Source organism: Brachionichthys hirsutus, chromosome 8 (genome assembly GCF_040956055.1).
Source record: "Brachionichthys hirsutus isolate HB-005 chromosome 8, CSIRO-AGI_Bhir_v1, whole genome shotgun sequence".
Lineage (NCBI taxonomy): Eukaryota > Metazoa > Chordata > Actinopteri > Lophiiformes > Brachionichthyidae > Brachionichthys > Brachionichthys hirsutus.
The window spans coordinates 2,104,901-2,121,127 of record NC_090904.1 but is presented as its reverse complement, the minus strand read 5'-3'; the positions used below and the strand labels follow the sequence as shown (position 1 = coordinate 2,121,127).

The window sequence follows — 16,227 nt, the reverse complement described above, 5'->3', positions numbered from 1 at the left end:
TACCCATGGCTGGGAGAGTCAAAAAACTAAAGTCAGAGTGCCCTAGCCTACACCCGTATTGGATGTCTAAACTTTGCAAGAAGGGAGTTATTTGGAGAGGATAGCTGAAAGACAGGGAGGTAGAGGGAACTTTTGCCCTCAATTTGGTATAGTCCCAGCTCAGCACCACTCCACATCTGGATAAAAACGCATGGTAAAACATGTTTTTTTTAAAATATATTTCTGATTTGGACACTCATCTTCTAAAACGATGAAGACCACTGTAAATCTAATAATTTTTTTCTCAAAGTTTTTAAATACAGCCCTGTCAAAGAGAATTCAGTCTTCCTATCTGCTGCAGAAATGACTGTTTTTCCTCATGTGCTTTGCTTTAGGTACTGGCATTCAGCCTTGGAATTCAGTCCCAGCAGATCTGAGGATGTCCTAATGATTTAAACAGAGTTGCTGTCGGCTGGATGGGATACCACCACTTTGCTTTGAGAAAGAAGAGGTTAGCTTTTAACTTTTGTATTTTTTCCAGAACTCAGCCAGACAAAGGCTGTATTGTATCTCTGCAGGTTCAAATGGCCTCCTCCACATGATGTATTTATTTGTACTGGACTTTATATTGGGGAGTGTTTTGGGAGAGTTAAACAGAATACTTTTACTTTAATGTTTTTGGATCGTACCTCATTAAATCTAGTGACATTGTATTTCTTGTGACTGACTAACCCACGTTTAGAAGGTCCAATCCTAGGCTTTTCTTAGAATTGTAAACAGAACTGTATGATTGCTAGGAATGTAAGTAGTTATCCAAAAACTTGATTATGAGGATTTTTGTTTTGAGCTACATAGAATCCCAAAAACACTGTGGAGATAATTACATGCAGATTTTATGGAAACATCTAAATATGTGGCAGTGGTTCAATATTGTGCCCATCAAAACGACCTACCTTGAGAACGTGAGCATGTGAACTGAACCACAGCGCGATAAAAGATTGTTCAATAGTGGTTTGGTAAATCATGAGTTCTTTAACGCCATGTGAATGGCCGGGTTTGTGTGCGTCATGGAGGCAACAGTCTCAGCAGGGACTTCCCTCTCCCCAGCCAGCTCATCCGGGCAGATCCCGAAGCATTCCCAGGCCTCGGGATCCCCCGGACATAGTCTCTCAAGTGTTTCCAGCGTCTGCCCCGAGACCTCCTCCCAGTGTGACGTGTAAGGAACAACTCCCCAGGGAGGCGTCCAGGGGGCATCCAAAGTAGATGCCCCAGCCACCTCAGCTGACTCCTCTTGATGTGGAGGAGCAGCGGCTCTCCTCCAAGTTCCTCCCTGGTGACTGAGCTCCTCCCCCTGTCTCTTAGGGTGCACCCAGCCACCCTGCGTAGGAAACTCATTTCAACGCCGCTGAATGCATTTGTTAACTTTTTGTCTGGGAGGCTTGTCACTCGCAAATAACGCCACTTTTAATATCAACTCAAACCTCCGTGTTGACAAATTTGTCGATTAAACGTTTGCTGTTCATTGACTAATTAGCCAATTTAGCATCTGACTTTGTGTTATTGGTGAGATGTGTGTATTATTCTGCATGGATATGGAAAACTTGTCACCCCGCATGACACGGAAAGGTCAATTGAACGCCCTCACTGAAGTGACACCCTTTAGAAAGATAATACACCCTGCCACGCTGCAAAAAATGGTTCAGGAATACAATGAGTTTAAGTGTTTGCTGAGCCTTCAACATCTCCAGATCTCAATCCAACTGGACATTGGTAGGATGTGCTGGACAAGAAGAGCTCAGCCATGCTTGCATCGCAACTTACAAGGCTTAAAGGATCATCTGCCAACATCTTGATGCCAAATAGCACAGTCCATCTTCAAAGGGCTTGCAAAGGCCATGCCTCCATGGATTGAACTGTTTTTGTAGAAGGACTGGAAGGTGGTAAAAATGTTCAGGATTATCCGTGTAATACTTTGTAATACATGTTGAATCCTAACCCCTGTATTGTGATACTTATATTGCAGGTTGTGGGCCAAAGCTAAACATTTGAAAAGTGGAACATTTTCATTATATGCACCTTTGATTAAATCTAGAAATGTATATTGAAGGTTACCATCCAAGTTACTGTTTTTGGTTCCAGTGAATGGGGTCAGATGAAGAGCAGAAGCGTCGTGGGGCATGCTGCTTTGTCATGTGTATCTGAAATACATCTGCTAATTGTAAATTTCAATGTTGAAGCTCGCGTAGGTTCCGAAATTGATTCCAGACTGGGACGTAGACATGTTTCCAATTACTTCTTAATTCATTCCTGATGGCAGTAATTCCATGCCAGAATGTTGTTGATGAAAAACCACATGCTGAGTTGAATTTGTAGTCTTTCCTGTTTTGTTACATGTTCAGCTCAAGAGATTTAATTGAATGTATAGGAATATGAAACTGTATTACAGTATATCATTTTGTTTCCCATCCTGCCTAAAGGAAGGCCTTACAGTCACAAGATGATGATGCTTCTGGTCTCCGGTTTATTCCTGATCATCAAATGCCTCCTGAATTAAGCTTTGGTGAATTATAATGAGCGTGTGTTTCATGTCATATTGCAGAGATGTCAAGGTCAGCTTTGTTCGTAGGCGTTGACTGTATTCTGTAAGCATTCTGTAAGCATTCTGTAACCCTGTAAGGTGCATGAGGTTTACGGTCTACTCACAAAATACCACCAAGCTATCGGAGATAAGTCGCCAGCTCTGTGTTTTTTCATTGTTGTTAAATGCAAGCGAAGAACGCGCTACCAGGGTTGCGGGCCAGGAGAATCTGGAATTTATTTTAAAATGTAAACGTGTGTATCATCTGTTGCCTAAAAGTCTTTGGCTTCTTGGATGGGGTGTTTGTTAAATGATATTCCCTAGCAACAGCATAACAATGCAATTAAAAAGAGTTCAGAGACTTATTGTACTTTAAAAGTGTTATTACATAAAATGCACACATTTACTTGTATTTACTTTTAAACATATTGTATGACTCTCACGGAATTACATTAAAAAATATGTGGTGTTTATGGCTCTCTCAGGCAAAAAGGTTCCCGACCCCTGACTTAGAGGCACATAGACGGATGAGCACTGACCATACATTAACTGAGCCTGATTTTGTATTTGTTTAGCAGAAGCTTGCATGAGGCACAAAGACTTCCAATGCCTCTTTGTTGACCCTTTTGCAAACGAAACCAGTGTTCTTCCTTCTTCTAACGCTATCTTTTCTTGCCATTGTGCTGTGTTTGCGGTATCTTGATGATGGTCTCTGACTAGACTGCCAACTGAGACGTGACCCTTTGGACTAAACCGTTATGAGACACATGGAGGGTATTACTGGTTGACTGGGTTCCAGTGTGCAGTGCTATTGCATGGCTTTTAATCACTACTGGATTTGTTATGGCATTTTCCTTCTCCCAGGCATAAACATTATTATAGCTGGCCCAGATAAAGGTTCATTTGAATCTTTTGAAATAATATCACGGTCATGTCTTTTGTTCGTCTAGTGACTCTAAAGTGTTGACAAAGTGATAAGTTAAATGTCCTAGTTTAGTGTTTACCACCATTATCCTTCAAGATAAAAGCTTACTTACAGCTAAAAGACACGTGTCATTTTATGAGACTTGGGTCAAACTGAGAAATCAAAAAAAAAAGTGGATGCTGAAAAAAATAGCTCCACTATACCTGAAGTTTTTCATAGTCTGTACTTCCCCAAAGAGTGAAGAACCATGAAGGAAAACATGTGGCATCTGGACATCCAGAGCAGATGAGAGCAGCAGAATGTGCATCCTGGCCCGAAACGATCAACAACTGCAGGACACATGACATGTTAGATACTGCGACTACTGAGGGCCTGTTTATGAGAGAGAATGTAACTAATGCAGTTTTGATATTAAATCAATAGGCCGTACCATAAAGTACTTCCCTTTTAAAAAAAAAGCTGGATTAATAGGTCCACTCTGACAAATGGAGATGGTGGCGGCGTGTGTGGCTGGCCGTCTCTTCCTCTCACTTTGGAACGCTTTACCGCTGCACATCCGACAAGCTTCGGAACACTTTACCACTGCACATCCGACAAGCTTCGGAACACTTTACCACTGCACATCCGACAAGCTTCGGAACACTTTACCACTGCACGTCCGACAAGCTTTTTTACTGTCTGTTTTTAAAACTGCTCTTACAAATCACTTTTACTAAGTTGAGCTTGTGACACAAGCTGTAACACCAGCTGTAACACAAGCTGTTACACAAGCTGTAACACAAACTGTAACTACAACTTTTCACCATTTTCACGGAGTTTTGCATTTGTATGACACGTTATGAATGGAGGTCAAGTCAAAGACAGGAAAGGAAAGGACAAAGTTAGTTAAAAGATGAGTCAAGAGCCAGATGAGAGGAGTCGGGGGAGTTGATGCAGAGGCTGAACAAAGTCTGAGAACCATTCTTCCTCTGTGTGTTTGTGTGTGCGGCTGTGAAACGTGGCAGAATGAGACCTGGCCAGCCAGCAGATCTGTTCCATATGTTTCCTGAAGTCGGAGAGCTCGCCTCACCAAGTCTGCGGACAGTAGAAGCAGTCTTCATTTAAAAATGCAAGTTTCCGTACTGCACTTCAGTAGGTCCAATTTTCTGTGGGGTTGATATATAGGTTTCAGATACAGATAGAGCTGATAGAAGCAGCTTCCAGGCTTTGGATTGCTGGTGGTGTGCAAGGACCTGTCTGCTGTCCGCCTCCACGAGAGGCCCAGAGGACAAAGAGCACCAACATTCTGTCATGTTCTCACCTTGTTTTTTATCACATTCCTCCTTATCCTCTGTTTCTTTCACAGTTTGAATTGTTTTGTTAGCTGGACAAGTATGACCAAATCGATTATTGAATATTATAACGAACAGCTCCTGTATTCTACACGGGGTCGTCGACTTGCGGCCTATGCGACTGTTCTACTTTTACGTGTTTTTACGACATACCGGAAAGCGAGCGAATCGAGTGTGCGACAGTTTCTGCGGTCTCACCCACGATGTCTACCGAGAGGAGGTTGTCTCTGTCCACTCCTCATTTACAGAATCATGACACAGCATTGTATACTTAAGGTAATTTAACGTGGGCCAATTTACGACCAAATCAGCTTCCGACGACCGGAGCCAATTGTGGTCGTAAGTCGACGACCCCCCGTACTTCCAAAATGAGCCAAGGAAATAGACGCCTCAATTTAATCGTAAATTATTGAGTCACAATTCTTGTCTCTTTTTAACAAACATCCCATTGTGCTACAAAATATGAATAACCTAACTAAAAATATGCACATAAACATCCTGTTCACTGCGGACGTCCTGTTCCTTTAAAAGTAGTACTAACTCCTCTGGACTGTGTTCATGGACGAGCACAGTTTTTAAGGACAGGCCTGCTGCTCTGCTGAATGTTTTAATATCCTTTAATGATCTGATGCTACATGAAGTATCAGGATGCATATTATAAATCATTTTACTGTCATTCATTGTGTTACAACACTGTAGGAAAGGTGCCTCTGTTCTCTGTTTGTATACTTTGTCCTGTCTCGGGTGAAACGTACCGTACGCATGTCAACATTTTTGTGTATTGATACGTAGGCCCATGTTAAGGCTTAATGGGTTCTGATGCCATGCCGATACTGCTGATCGATTATGATACTAGATCTTTTTCAAATAAAGACCGGGCAACAGCGTCCCTTCTCCACAGCGCCTTTACACACATTATTGTGGTGTAGTGTGTGATTTAGAATAGCAGTGTTCTGTGAGCACATGAAGTGTGACACACTGTTCTAAGCTCCTCCTTTTAAATCCCCATTATGCCTTCATAGAAATCACACAGAGCGTTGGGCCAGAATACAAGTGCATTCGTCCCACCATGAAAAAGCCGTGTCGACGGGGTCAAAAAAAGATGTGATTGGTAATACCTAGAGCTTCCTCAGCGCACATTAAATGCATCCTTTCCTGCTGTGACAGTTGTTGATGATTGTGGATCAAGTCGTCAGCAACAGTTCCGTGTGCTCGTAAACACTATGAGTGTGAACCCATCGGCGTGCGCTTGTCTTTGTTCTGCTGGCTCCATGTCCAGACATCTGGTGATGCCAGTGACTTGCTACTGTGCAGTGACATCTACTGGAGAATAAGGCAATAGCTCAACGGGACAACGCTGGACCCAGTTGTGTATGTATATATATCTATAATATATATATATATATATACAGTGGCTGGAGGGAAAAAGAACTCGGGTTGTCTAGGTCCAAATTGATGATTTATTATATTATCTTTCAAAGGAAAGACTAAAAGGTTTATTCTAGGAACAATGTTACTTCTGCAGCGGCTGTTGCTCAGGTGAATGTGGGACCAAATTGTAAAGCGCTTCGGGCACTGTGAAGGTGGAAAAGCCCGATATAACTATAAGTGCAGTCCATTTATAGAAACGTCAACTTGAGTATCGGTAGAAGGATGCTGAGGATGGGACTGCCAGGGAACAGGGTTAGAGGTCGACCCAGGAGACGATACGTGGACGTAGTGAGGGAGGACATGAGAGTGGCTGTTTGCTGTAGCGACTGCTAAAGAGACGAGCAGAAATTAGAAGAATAAGGAGAATGTGAAGTCAAAAAATCAACGTTTATCATAAAGGACCAGATGAAATTTTAACAATGGCTCAAATATAAAAAGTAAAGACACAAATGGGGAGGTTTGTCAGGTTTTATTTAAAGTCATATCCAATAAATAAAGCACCATTTGCAGAGTGATCACTGGAGGAAGAATGGAACATATTTGTAATTAAGATGCTCTCAGCCATTCCGAGCTGAGCATTACGTTACTGGATCAGAAGTTATTTAGAAAAAGTCTGCTGTGTTCATTAAATCAGTACGCTATTTCAGGGTGGTCGCCTGATCGAATGCAGTTCACGCCGGTAAGGTAGGCTTGTTCTGGGCGTTACATGTAGCCCCTCTATTCTGACTAGATATACCAAGTGCATCTTATAACAAGCACCAAACCTGCCAGATACTCTCTGTATGTTCATTGCAGCTTGTCTTACGGTTTCTAATAATATACAATGTAATGATGCAGTATCATCTTTTTGAAATGTACTTCCAGCTCCTTCCATATGTTTTAGGGAGTCAATTGACCTTATTCTAATTTCTGGGCAGTCTGGGTTGCCTTATTTTGTCTACTTTCTGAAGTTTCCGAGCTGAACGCCCCTCCGTCCGATCACACAGCGAAAGGTGGCTGGCTGGACATCCCAGTATTTAACAGGATTGGCAAACAGGCTAATGCCTGTGTACAAGTTCTTCTTGATGCCAGGCCTGAACGGACAGAAGTCGTTGACGCCCACACTGTTGATTTTGTTGCCATGGAGGAAAATCACCTAAGCAGAGAGAAACTTGTTTGAACAAAGACTTTGCAGGACAACCAAACTGTCCATTCAAGAATCCGGGTCATGCCGAGCCTCGCGTGTTCTCATTCGAGGGTTGCCCGCTTTGAGCCCTGTGCTGACTCTTCTTTTAGCTAAATTGTGCTTAAAATGTCCTAGTGCTAATCAAAGCTTCCGACTGGCTGCAGTCTGAGTCTCACCTGCAGGTAGCGTAGGGAGCTGAGACCTGGTGGGACCTTTTTCAGTCGGTTGTTGTCCAGATGGATCTCACGGATGTTTGGGGTGCTGACAAAGCTGCCGTTCTCTACAGACTTGATCTGGTTGAAGCCGAGTCTGAGCCTGTATACATGGTGGCAGATAGTAAGGTTGTAGTCACGGTAACCCTTTCTACAAGACAGTCAATGCCATACTGTTAGGTTTCTACATAGTACCATTGTGAATAGTCATGATAACACTCGTATTATATTTGGTAGCTTCATCGTGCGTCAAACTGAAATTATGAAGTAACAATATTCATGTGCGTCTTTGATTGTTTTAAATATTGACCCTCGGACACGTTCAAATGATCAAATCTGGCCCTCAAAAAGTTTGGACTCGGTGTTTGGAGGACGCAAATACTTTTATGCGAAATCCTTATTGTTTAACCGTAGACACACGCTTCTTAGAATAATGACAGATGAGTGTTTATGGTTTTTTTTTATATCAGATTCCCGTAAATGTAATTTTAACATTTCTAGTGCAAGATTTTCAGCTACTGGTAATGTCGAATGAGTTTTGAAGGTTCAATCAGGCGATTCATTCATTCATCTTGACCGCTTTGTCCGTCACCGGGTCGCGCTGGAGCCGATCCCAGCAGTCAACGGGCGAGAGGCGGGGCACACCCTGGACAGGTCGCCAGTTCACCACAGGGCCACACACAAACAGGCAATCATTCACACACACACACACACTCACCTATGGGCAATTTACCACCTGATTAGCATGTTTTTGGTGGTGGGAGATGAATTTAACTGTTTTTAGCCACACATACACATGCTAGAATGTGTATGTGGAATATTGCTGGTGTTCACCTCAACAGATTCTTATATCTGATGAAGTCCTCTACTTCCACCTTGAGGATTTTATTGTAGTCCAGACTCAGCTCTGTGATGGAGGACGGGAGATCTGAGAGATACAAAAATAAGAAATAAAATGGTGGATGACGTAAAAACACTCTGATTGTGTTGAAAGACAGGAGTAATGCTTCATGCAGCAGGACAGAGGTTCACAACAGTCAGTGTAGTTAATCAACTAAACCTGTGCTGAAATCAGCATAACTAGGTGACTGGTGGTCTGTCTACCTTTTGGAACGGCGGTCAGTCTGGCCTCGGCCATCCCGACATACAGGGTTGACAGACCATTGAAAGCTCCCAGCTCAATCCCACTGCTGGCCAACGGGTTGGCGCCCAGTTCTGTTTGGACAAACGTTGTTTAATTATGTCTCCTATCTGTGGTGGAGAACATAGAATCCAGGGAACCATCTTGAAGAAAAGAATAATTCATAATACTAGCAGATTCATCGATGGCAAGACTGGATTGACACGAACGGCCGGTTCAACATTCTGTTTGATCGGCGCTACAGACCCTGGACAGTGCTGTGGTGTCTCTGCTTTCAAACGCAATGTTATTCAGCTGTCTTTTTGTCAATGCCTTTAAAGTTAAACAGTAATGAAATGAATTCCACCATAGTTAAACCTGTGCTAAGTATGTGCATGCTGCAGTGAAAGCTCCTGAAACTTGACTTACCCAGCACATGGAGTTTCCTCAGGCCTTTGAATGCATCTTTCTGGATTCTGTTGATCTTGTTTTCGTGAAAACGGAGCTCGATGACGTTGGGAGGTAGGTTTGCCGGGATCTCGGTCAGCAGGTTGTAGGAGAGGTACAAGAGTCTGAGATGAGCCATGTTTCTGAAGGCCTGCGGGTGAATCTTGGAAAGCTTGTTGTTGATCAGAAACAGACCCTGTTGTGGGAAAGGAACGGAAAGAGAGCAAAACTTGAGCAGATTGACTTTCAAACTGAGCTTTGTATAAGTAAGAATGTAACGGTGGGGTCGTTTGACACAACCAGATAGCATAGTGTGGTTGCAGGTCTTGCTGGTTCCTTGATGCAGTTGAATATAATAAAGTGTCTTGACTACGGTCACTCCTACTGTCACTCCTCCAGTGGGTGTTTAATACCCAGAGGTTCTGTCTTGCAGGGCTGCGTTTAGGCTGATGTTCCTGAGCGCTTTGTTTGGATGCATGTCTTGTCTGCAGAGGGGTTCCAACATTCCAACACATAGCACTGACTTACCCATGCTCACGTTCAGACCTTTGAGCTAACTTGTGCTACTCTCCACATCAGGAAATGAAAAAGTCAAGTTTCCATTTCTTATTTTATCCATCACCAGGTCAACATTTTTATTTTTCAGTAACTTCTCAATGGATTTGCAGTAATATTGTAATGAGGTTTTCCTTTGTGATAGGGATGTCCCGATCAGGTTTTTTTTGACCCAGAGTCCGAGCCATTTGATTGTGAACCGATACAGAGTCCCGATCCGATACTTCTTTAATACATAAAAAAGACCAGTGAAGAAATGGATCCAGGATGTCCCTTATTTTTTTATTTAATCATCTTATTTCAGCATTTAACTCTTAAACAGAGCACTTCTGTGGCGTAGCTTGAAGTAATAAAGTACTTTTTCCACTTTGGACTTGGACTAGTCAGTGCAACAGGAAATATTAGATATGAATATTAAAAAAAATAATTAATCGCCAGGTTTTTATCATCCACTTCAGAATACTTCCACACCGTAGACAGACTCGCACTACTAGCTTCAGGCTGCTTCCCTGTTTAGCCAGCATTCAACCAACAGTGTCACATATCAGTTTACCTGTTTACCGTTGATGTGCCTGATGTTTGTGTCTGTTTCTAGTTACCAGTGTTCTTTATTAAGTGCAGCGTAAACCAGATGTCTTACATAAAGCTTGTTGAGGCCTTTAAAGTCGTTCTCCTTGATCTCAGTTAGGTCATTGTTTTGGAGGTCGAGGATCAGAGTGTCTTCAGGAATCTTTTCAGGAACAGAGATCTGACCTGTTTGCAGAATAACAAGCAGCTGATTAAAGACCAGACGTTGAGCAAAAGTGGTAAATATATTCATAAATAAATACGTGATAATAAACACAATAAACTCTTGATTTTAATTTGGGAGTGACTGTAGTCACTGTAGGAGAACACAGTGGAACCTCGGTTCTGCAACGACTCGGTTCTCCAACGACTCGGTTTCCGAACAAAAAAAATGGAGTTTAAAATGCCTCGGAAGTTGAACAGATTTTTGGAGGTCAAACACACGAGTGGAGCCGAGGCAAACCGAGTCGGTTCAGCTTGAGTCGACCTGGACGAAGGCGGAGTCTAACCGAGTCGGTTCATCTTGAGTCGACCTGAACAAAGGCGGAGTCTAACCGAGCAGGTTCAGCTTGAGTCGACCTGAACGAAGGCGGAGTCTAACCGAGTCGGTTCATCTTGAGTCGACCTGAAGGAAGGCGGAGTCTAACCGAGTAGGTTCAGCTTGAGTCGACCTGAAGGAAGGCGGAGTCTAACCGAGTAGGTTCAGCTTGAGTCGACCTGAAGGAAGGCGGAGTCTAACCGAGTCGGTTCATCTTGAGTCGACCCGCCGTAGGAGAAAGACGGTGCTATTGTTTCCCTTCGTGTGTGAAATGGCGTTTGTGTCTGGGACCTCGCTGCAGGACGGGATGGAGAAATCAATGATTTAGACTTAGCTAGCTAAAGAGAGAGAAGGAATAAAAGCCAGCAGGACAGTTACCCAGTCATTTCATTGATGTACCTGTAGGCGTGTAAACGGACATTTATCTGCTGCGTAGGAACAAAGTAATCTAGTTTACATTATTTATTATGGGAAATAGAGTTTCGGTCTTCTAACAGTGTTCTGAATGAATTATGTTGGAGAACCGAGGTTCCACTCTATTGTGTAAAAAAGAGATTTACGTACATAATTTGTATTTTAATGATGTCAAAGTACTAAGGTAGATTAACGCCAAACTACACTGACATAATTACATTAACTTCAGCCATTATGAGTATCAACAAATCGCTCATAATGTCTTATGGCCTTAAGTGGACCAGAAACCGCTTCTACTGCGTGTTTTCTTACCCTGGTCGGAGCACTGCACCACTCTGGGTAAGCAATGGCAGCCCGCTGGACAGTTTTCATCTTCGTCATAATCATCATCCTCATTGTCATCTTCATCGCTGTTTTCATCGTCGTCAGCCATCATCAGGTCATAGTTTTTCATGAATTCCATTACATTGATTGGCTGGTAGGGTTTGGCAGTGCCGAGCGCCAGCAGGCAAAGCAGGAGGAAGAACCTCATCGTACTGTTAGAGCGACGGCCTAGAAGGCAGCAACCAGAGGTCTGTAGGGTGAGACAGAGTTCACTCCCTGGGATGTACATGACAGTCACCATGACTGCGTGACGTTAAAGATGATATCCTGCACAGCGTTAAAGACGAAAGGGAGGACCTCCCATCATCTGGCTGTGCTTCGTGAGCCTCAAACTGTCTGAGCTCGTTATGCTGAGCTTAAACGTTTACTCCAGTAAAACCAGACTCGTTTACTTTGTTTGGACTTGTACTTTTCCATTTTAAAGTATTTTTGGAGAGGGAGAAAAAAGAAAGCACAATCTTCTTCTCTAACATTCTATCTAATAAATATATTCATCATCATCATCACAACCAAGAAAATAATATCATTAACAATATTAAATTACATTAAAAGGGATCGCCTACATATGCAATGATGAATGGACTGAATATCACCCTATTTAGTCATGCAGTATTTCCTTAAGGCACCATTTCTTTTTATCTTCATCTTCCTCCTGCACACTGAAACCAATCGTCATCTTCTTCAGAGTATTCTGAGATAGTAAAGTGTACCCATATTATCGCCGCTTCACAGTGCTGGAATAAATGATATTCCTGATCATGTCTTATTCCTGCCACTCTGAACTTACTAGTAATGTTTTTGCAAACAACGTTCCTGCCATCATAACTTCCAGCTCCGCTTTATTCCTGGTAGCGTCCGTGTGTTTGGTGAAACTTAACGCCGTCTTCCCGTTCAGTTGTCTCTCATTCTGATTGGATTTTTACTTTTTCCTGTTTCGCATCGTCTCCTCGTCCAGAATGACCGATACCGATCTCATTGAAGCAATCGATACAGGAAATACTATGATGGTTTCATTTAGATTTACGGCTCCACTTGAACTCCTTCTCATGCAATGGTACATGTCCTTGTTTTCACATTTTTGGAGCAACTTCAGACAAATCTACGACTTTTCTCATCCTGATTCGGAATACCGAAGTTACTCGAGCAGTAATTTATTACTAGATACTTGCTGGAAAAAGTAATGACTTTACTCATTACTCCCTGCCAAGAGTAACTGGTTACTTATTACTTTAAGTTAAGTCAATAATTGCATCCTTTCTCCCCTAAAGTCTTACTTTACTTGTTCAACACTAGGAGTTGTTTCTTCTTCTCTTTTCTACAGCCGACATTGTAACGTTTTCTAGAAATTTCATCCAGATCTGTCTGTAACGATTTGCGTTATGTTTGGAATATAACCAGGAACAGATTTTTAAATTTTAGTGATAATTCAGAATAAATCCTGGAATCCGGATCACTTTTAAATGTTTGTAAACATTGCAGTAAATGGAGCTTCGGAATTGATGTGAACTTTTGTGACAGCATAAAGAGCATGAGGAAAAAGGGCCTTCCATCCCACCATCAGCGGTTACCATGTGACAGGATTCAAGCATTTGATGCTGACGTTACCTCGTTTGAAACCATTTTACGCCCTCCAGTCCTTTCTGTAGTTTAGCAGTGGCGTTTCAGTTTCGTAATGGTTCCACGGTTCTGGAATGTCTGGTTCTAGAGCTCCTCTTGTGCTGCTTGTTTTTCCATTACTCTGAAAACATCGATTGGAAAGTCCTTTTTGCAGCCAACATAAATGTTTCTCCAGCTCTCACCGAGTCAGCATCGTGACGATTCACAAAGTGGCTTCTATATCTTCTCCTACTATTCAGTGCATTCACACAGAACGCCTGAGAGCGTCGGGTAATCGGCGTAGAATGCGAGGATCCAGTCCACCCGCAATTATGTGGTGCCAAATCCAGTTCTTTAGAGGATTGATTTTCAGAAACAACCCAAAGCTTGAATTCAACTCGCAATTATTTCATCATCAGTTACGCAATATTGTTAGTATAATATTGGGTTGTAAGAAAATTATCAATTATCTGAAACCAAAAAACTAATCTGAAACCAAAAAACAATCTGAAACCATAAAACTCAGGGTCAGTGAAAATCAGACTGTTTATCATTAAAAATAATCCTCAATCATTTTCCCGACTGAGTCATGTAACAGTTATTCTTTGATATATTCAGGATCTATAGTTAAGTTAGATCTTTCTGCTTTAAACATTTCTTATCTCTATTTGTTTTTTTGTAATTTATTACATTTGTTATTACTGTTCTCCATGGAAAATTAGCCCGCATTTTTGTCAAATGATAGCAACTTTGCTCAACCACAATATTCAACGTAAACAGCGGCCATTGAGAACCTTTATGTAGTTCACTTAAATTAGAACATGACCAACAAACTCATGAGCATTCCAGTTTCACGGGAGAATCCAACCCTCTCAGATGTATTTGCTATTTAAATAATAGTCTTCCCTGAAGTGCAGCAGATCTGTGAGCTTTAAACCTGCATCCTGAATGAAAGTGAGACTTGATTTTCAGGCTATAATTTGCAGTTCGATCCTGTGGCTCCACTGAAACGCTAAAGAAAATCAAATGTCTTGTAAACTGAACGAAGCGCATCCGTCTTGCCAACTCGGTTAAAAACAAATATCTGAGGGAGGTGTTTTGTGAAGGGGTCTGAGGTGCGTCCTACCTCAGCCGTCAGGTGTGTTCGTGTCCTGGTTTCAACCCTGCGCAGTGAGCAAGCAGAGCAGCAGCAGGGTCCAACTGGAGCGCTGAGAGTTGAAATCCTCTGTCAATGCAAGTTCAGTGAACGGGGATGAGCGGCGCCCTCTCTCTCCACAAGGAAAAAAAGGAAAGCAGCCCCACAGAGCACCGCCGATGACGGAAAGCCTCTCCCGTCTGTGTGAGACAGCATCTCTCCGTCTGGGAAGCGGCTCGGGGTACTCATAAGTCTGAGCTGTGAAGTGATGCCAGGGTCGTTGGGTTCAGACACCTGAACAGCATCCTGCTGTTGTGTTAGCAACTTGACGCTACCATTAATGTACCCCACGCGGGTCGGTCAGCGCGGGGTTAAACAGGGATGCTGGTGATACTCAGTGCTGAGGCTGTCGGGGCAGTTCTGATGGAGACGAGACCCGTTTTATATTCTCCTTTTTTGAGTGCAAGTTCTCTTCACTGGCTCAATAAGTGGTTTCCCTCAACACTGCCATGTTTAGATGATGATGATGATGAATATATTTATTAGATAGAATGTTAGAGTACTAGTACAGTCACACAGTAACATGTATTACAGTACAAGTACAGTCAAACATCCTGTCTAATAGGAGCGTTTCTAAAAAGCCATTTTAGGTTCGCAAAATGTCTAGGAAGAAGGTGGGTCATGGGCCCCAGATTGAGAAGTAGCCGAATGAGTTTGTTTTGGGAAGTTTGGAGCCTGGTTTTCAGGGACACTTTGATGTTGGAATAGCAGGAGGTGCTAGCATAGTCAAAGAGGGGCTGAACGAGGGCTCCAGCAAGCGTCCGGAGAGCACTTTTGTTGACGAAAGTAGACATTCTGCCCAAAAATCTTGTTCTCTGATTGACTTTTTTGATCACCTTAGTTGCCATACTATTGCCAGACAGGTATTTGTCAAGAACACAGCCGAAATAGGTAATCTCTTCTTTGCTCGAGATTACTGTATTATCGACTGTGATCTTGAAATCATCAACATTTATCTCACTTAGAGAGTGTCTTGACCCAAAAAGAATAGATTCTGTTTTACCAAGATGTAGTGACAGTTTGTTATCCGTAAGCCAAGTACGGATTTTGGTGACCTCAGAGCTGAGAGCTTCCTCAACCTGCACTTTGTCCTCTCCCGAAATCAGGAGCGCTGAGTCATCAGCAAACAGGAACAATTTGCAGTTACAGGCAGCACTCATGTCGTTAATGTATAGGAGGAACAGTAACGGCCCTAGAATGCTGCCTTGAGGAACCCCACAGCTCACCGGGAGGGACGAGGACAAGGTTCCGTTTATGTCCACCATAGATTCGTAGGTAGGAGGTTTACGACGCCATGTTGGTTTGCTGTTGGGCATTCATCGCTGACAGAACAGAGTACTGACAAGTACTTTGAGATGTAATAGAAAGAGGCATCCATTTACACAAACTTCAGGCATTCTGTTCTGAGGATAAAGATTTCATTCTCGCTTCACAGCACAGCTCCAACACTTCTTACGTTGAAAAACGTCCTTCTCAATGAAGAGCTGAGACGGGAGAGCAAAGATGATTCAAACCTCGAGTTGACAGGATTCCTTTTTGGTCTGCACGATGTGAGACTTCTAAAGCTTTGCATTTTAGCCAGAAATTCGATCTACCTCCCAAGAAGGGAACAGCTAACCGCCCCCTCGGTGGGGGGGGGGGGGTTGCATGTCATGCTATTCCTTCTTTCCATTCAGCCCATTCAGTTTTCTGCTGAGTTTAGCTAGAATGACACTCTGAGGTAGAATTTAAATATGCGCTGGTTTGGCAAGTGAAATGTAAGCGTGTCTGCGTTTTGGGATTAAGAGCAT

The 16,227-nt window shown here is 42.7% G+C and overlaps 2 protein-coding genes across 2 annotated transcripts in view; one reads left to right on the top strand and one right to left on the bottom strand.

Annotated features, from left to right (window-relative positions):
• cenpp (centromere protein P) overlaps nucleotides 1–16,227 on the top strand; it is a 41,338-nt gene that overhangs the window by 13,393 nt on the left and 11,718 nt on the right. The window lies entirely within an intron of this gene.
• aspn (asporin (LRR class 1)) lies at nucleotides 7,182–11,794 on the bottom strand. Its single transcript, XM_068742375.1, has 7 exons — nucleotides 11,575–11,794; nucleotides 10,384–10,496; nucleotides 9,171–9,384; nucleotides 8,726–8,836; nucleotides 8,456–8,549; nucleotides 7,586–7,724; nucleotides 7,182–7,379 (listed from the first exon to the last, which is right to left on the bottom strand). Exons 1-7 carry the CDS (start codon nucleotides 11,792–11,794, stop codon nucleotides 7,182–7,184), a joined length of 1,089 nt encoding a protein of 362 aa, XP_068598476.1.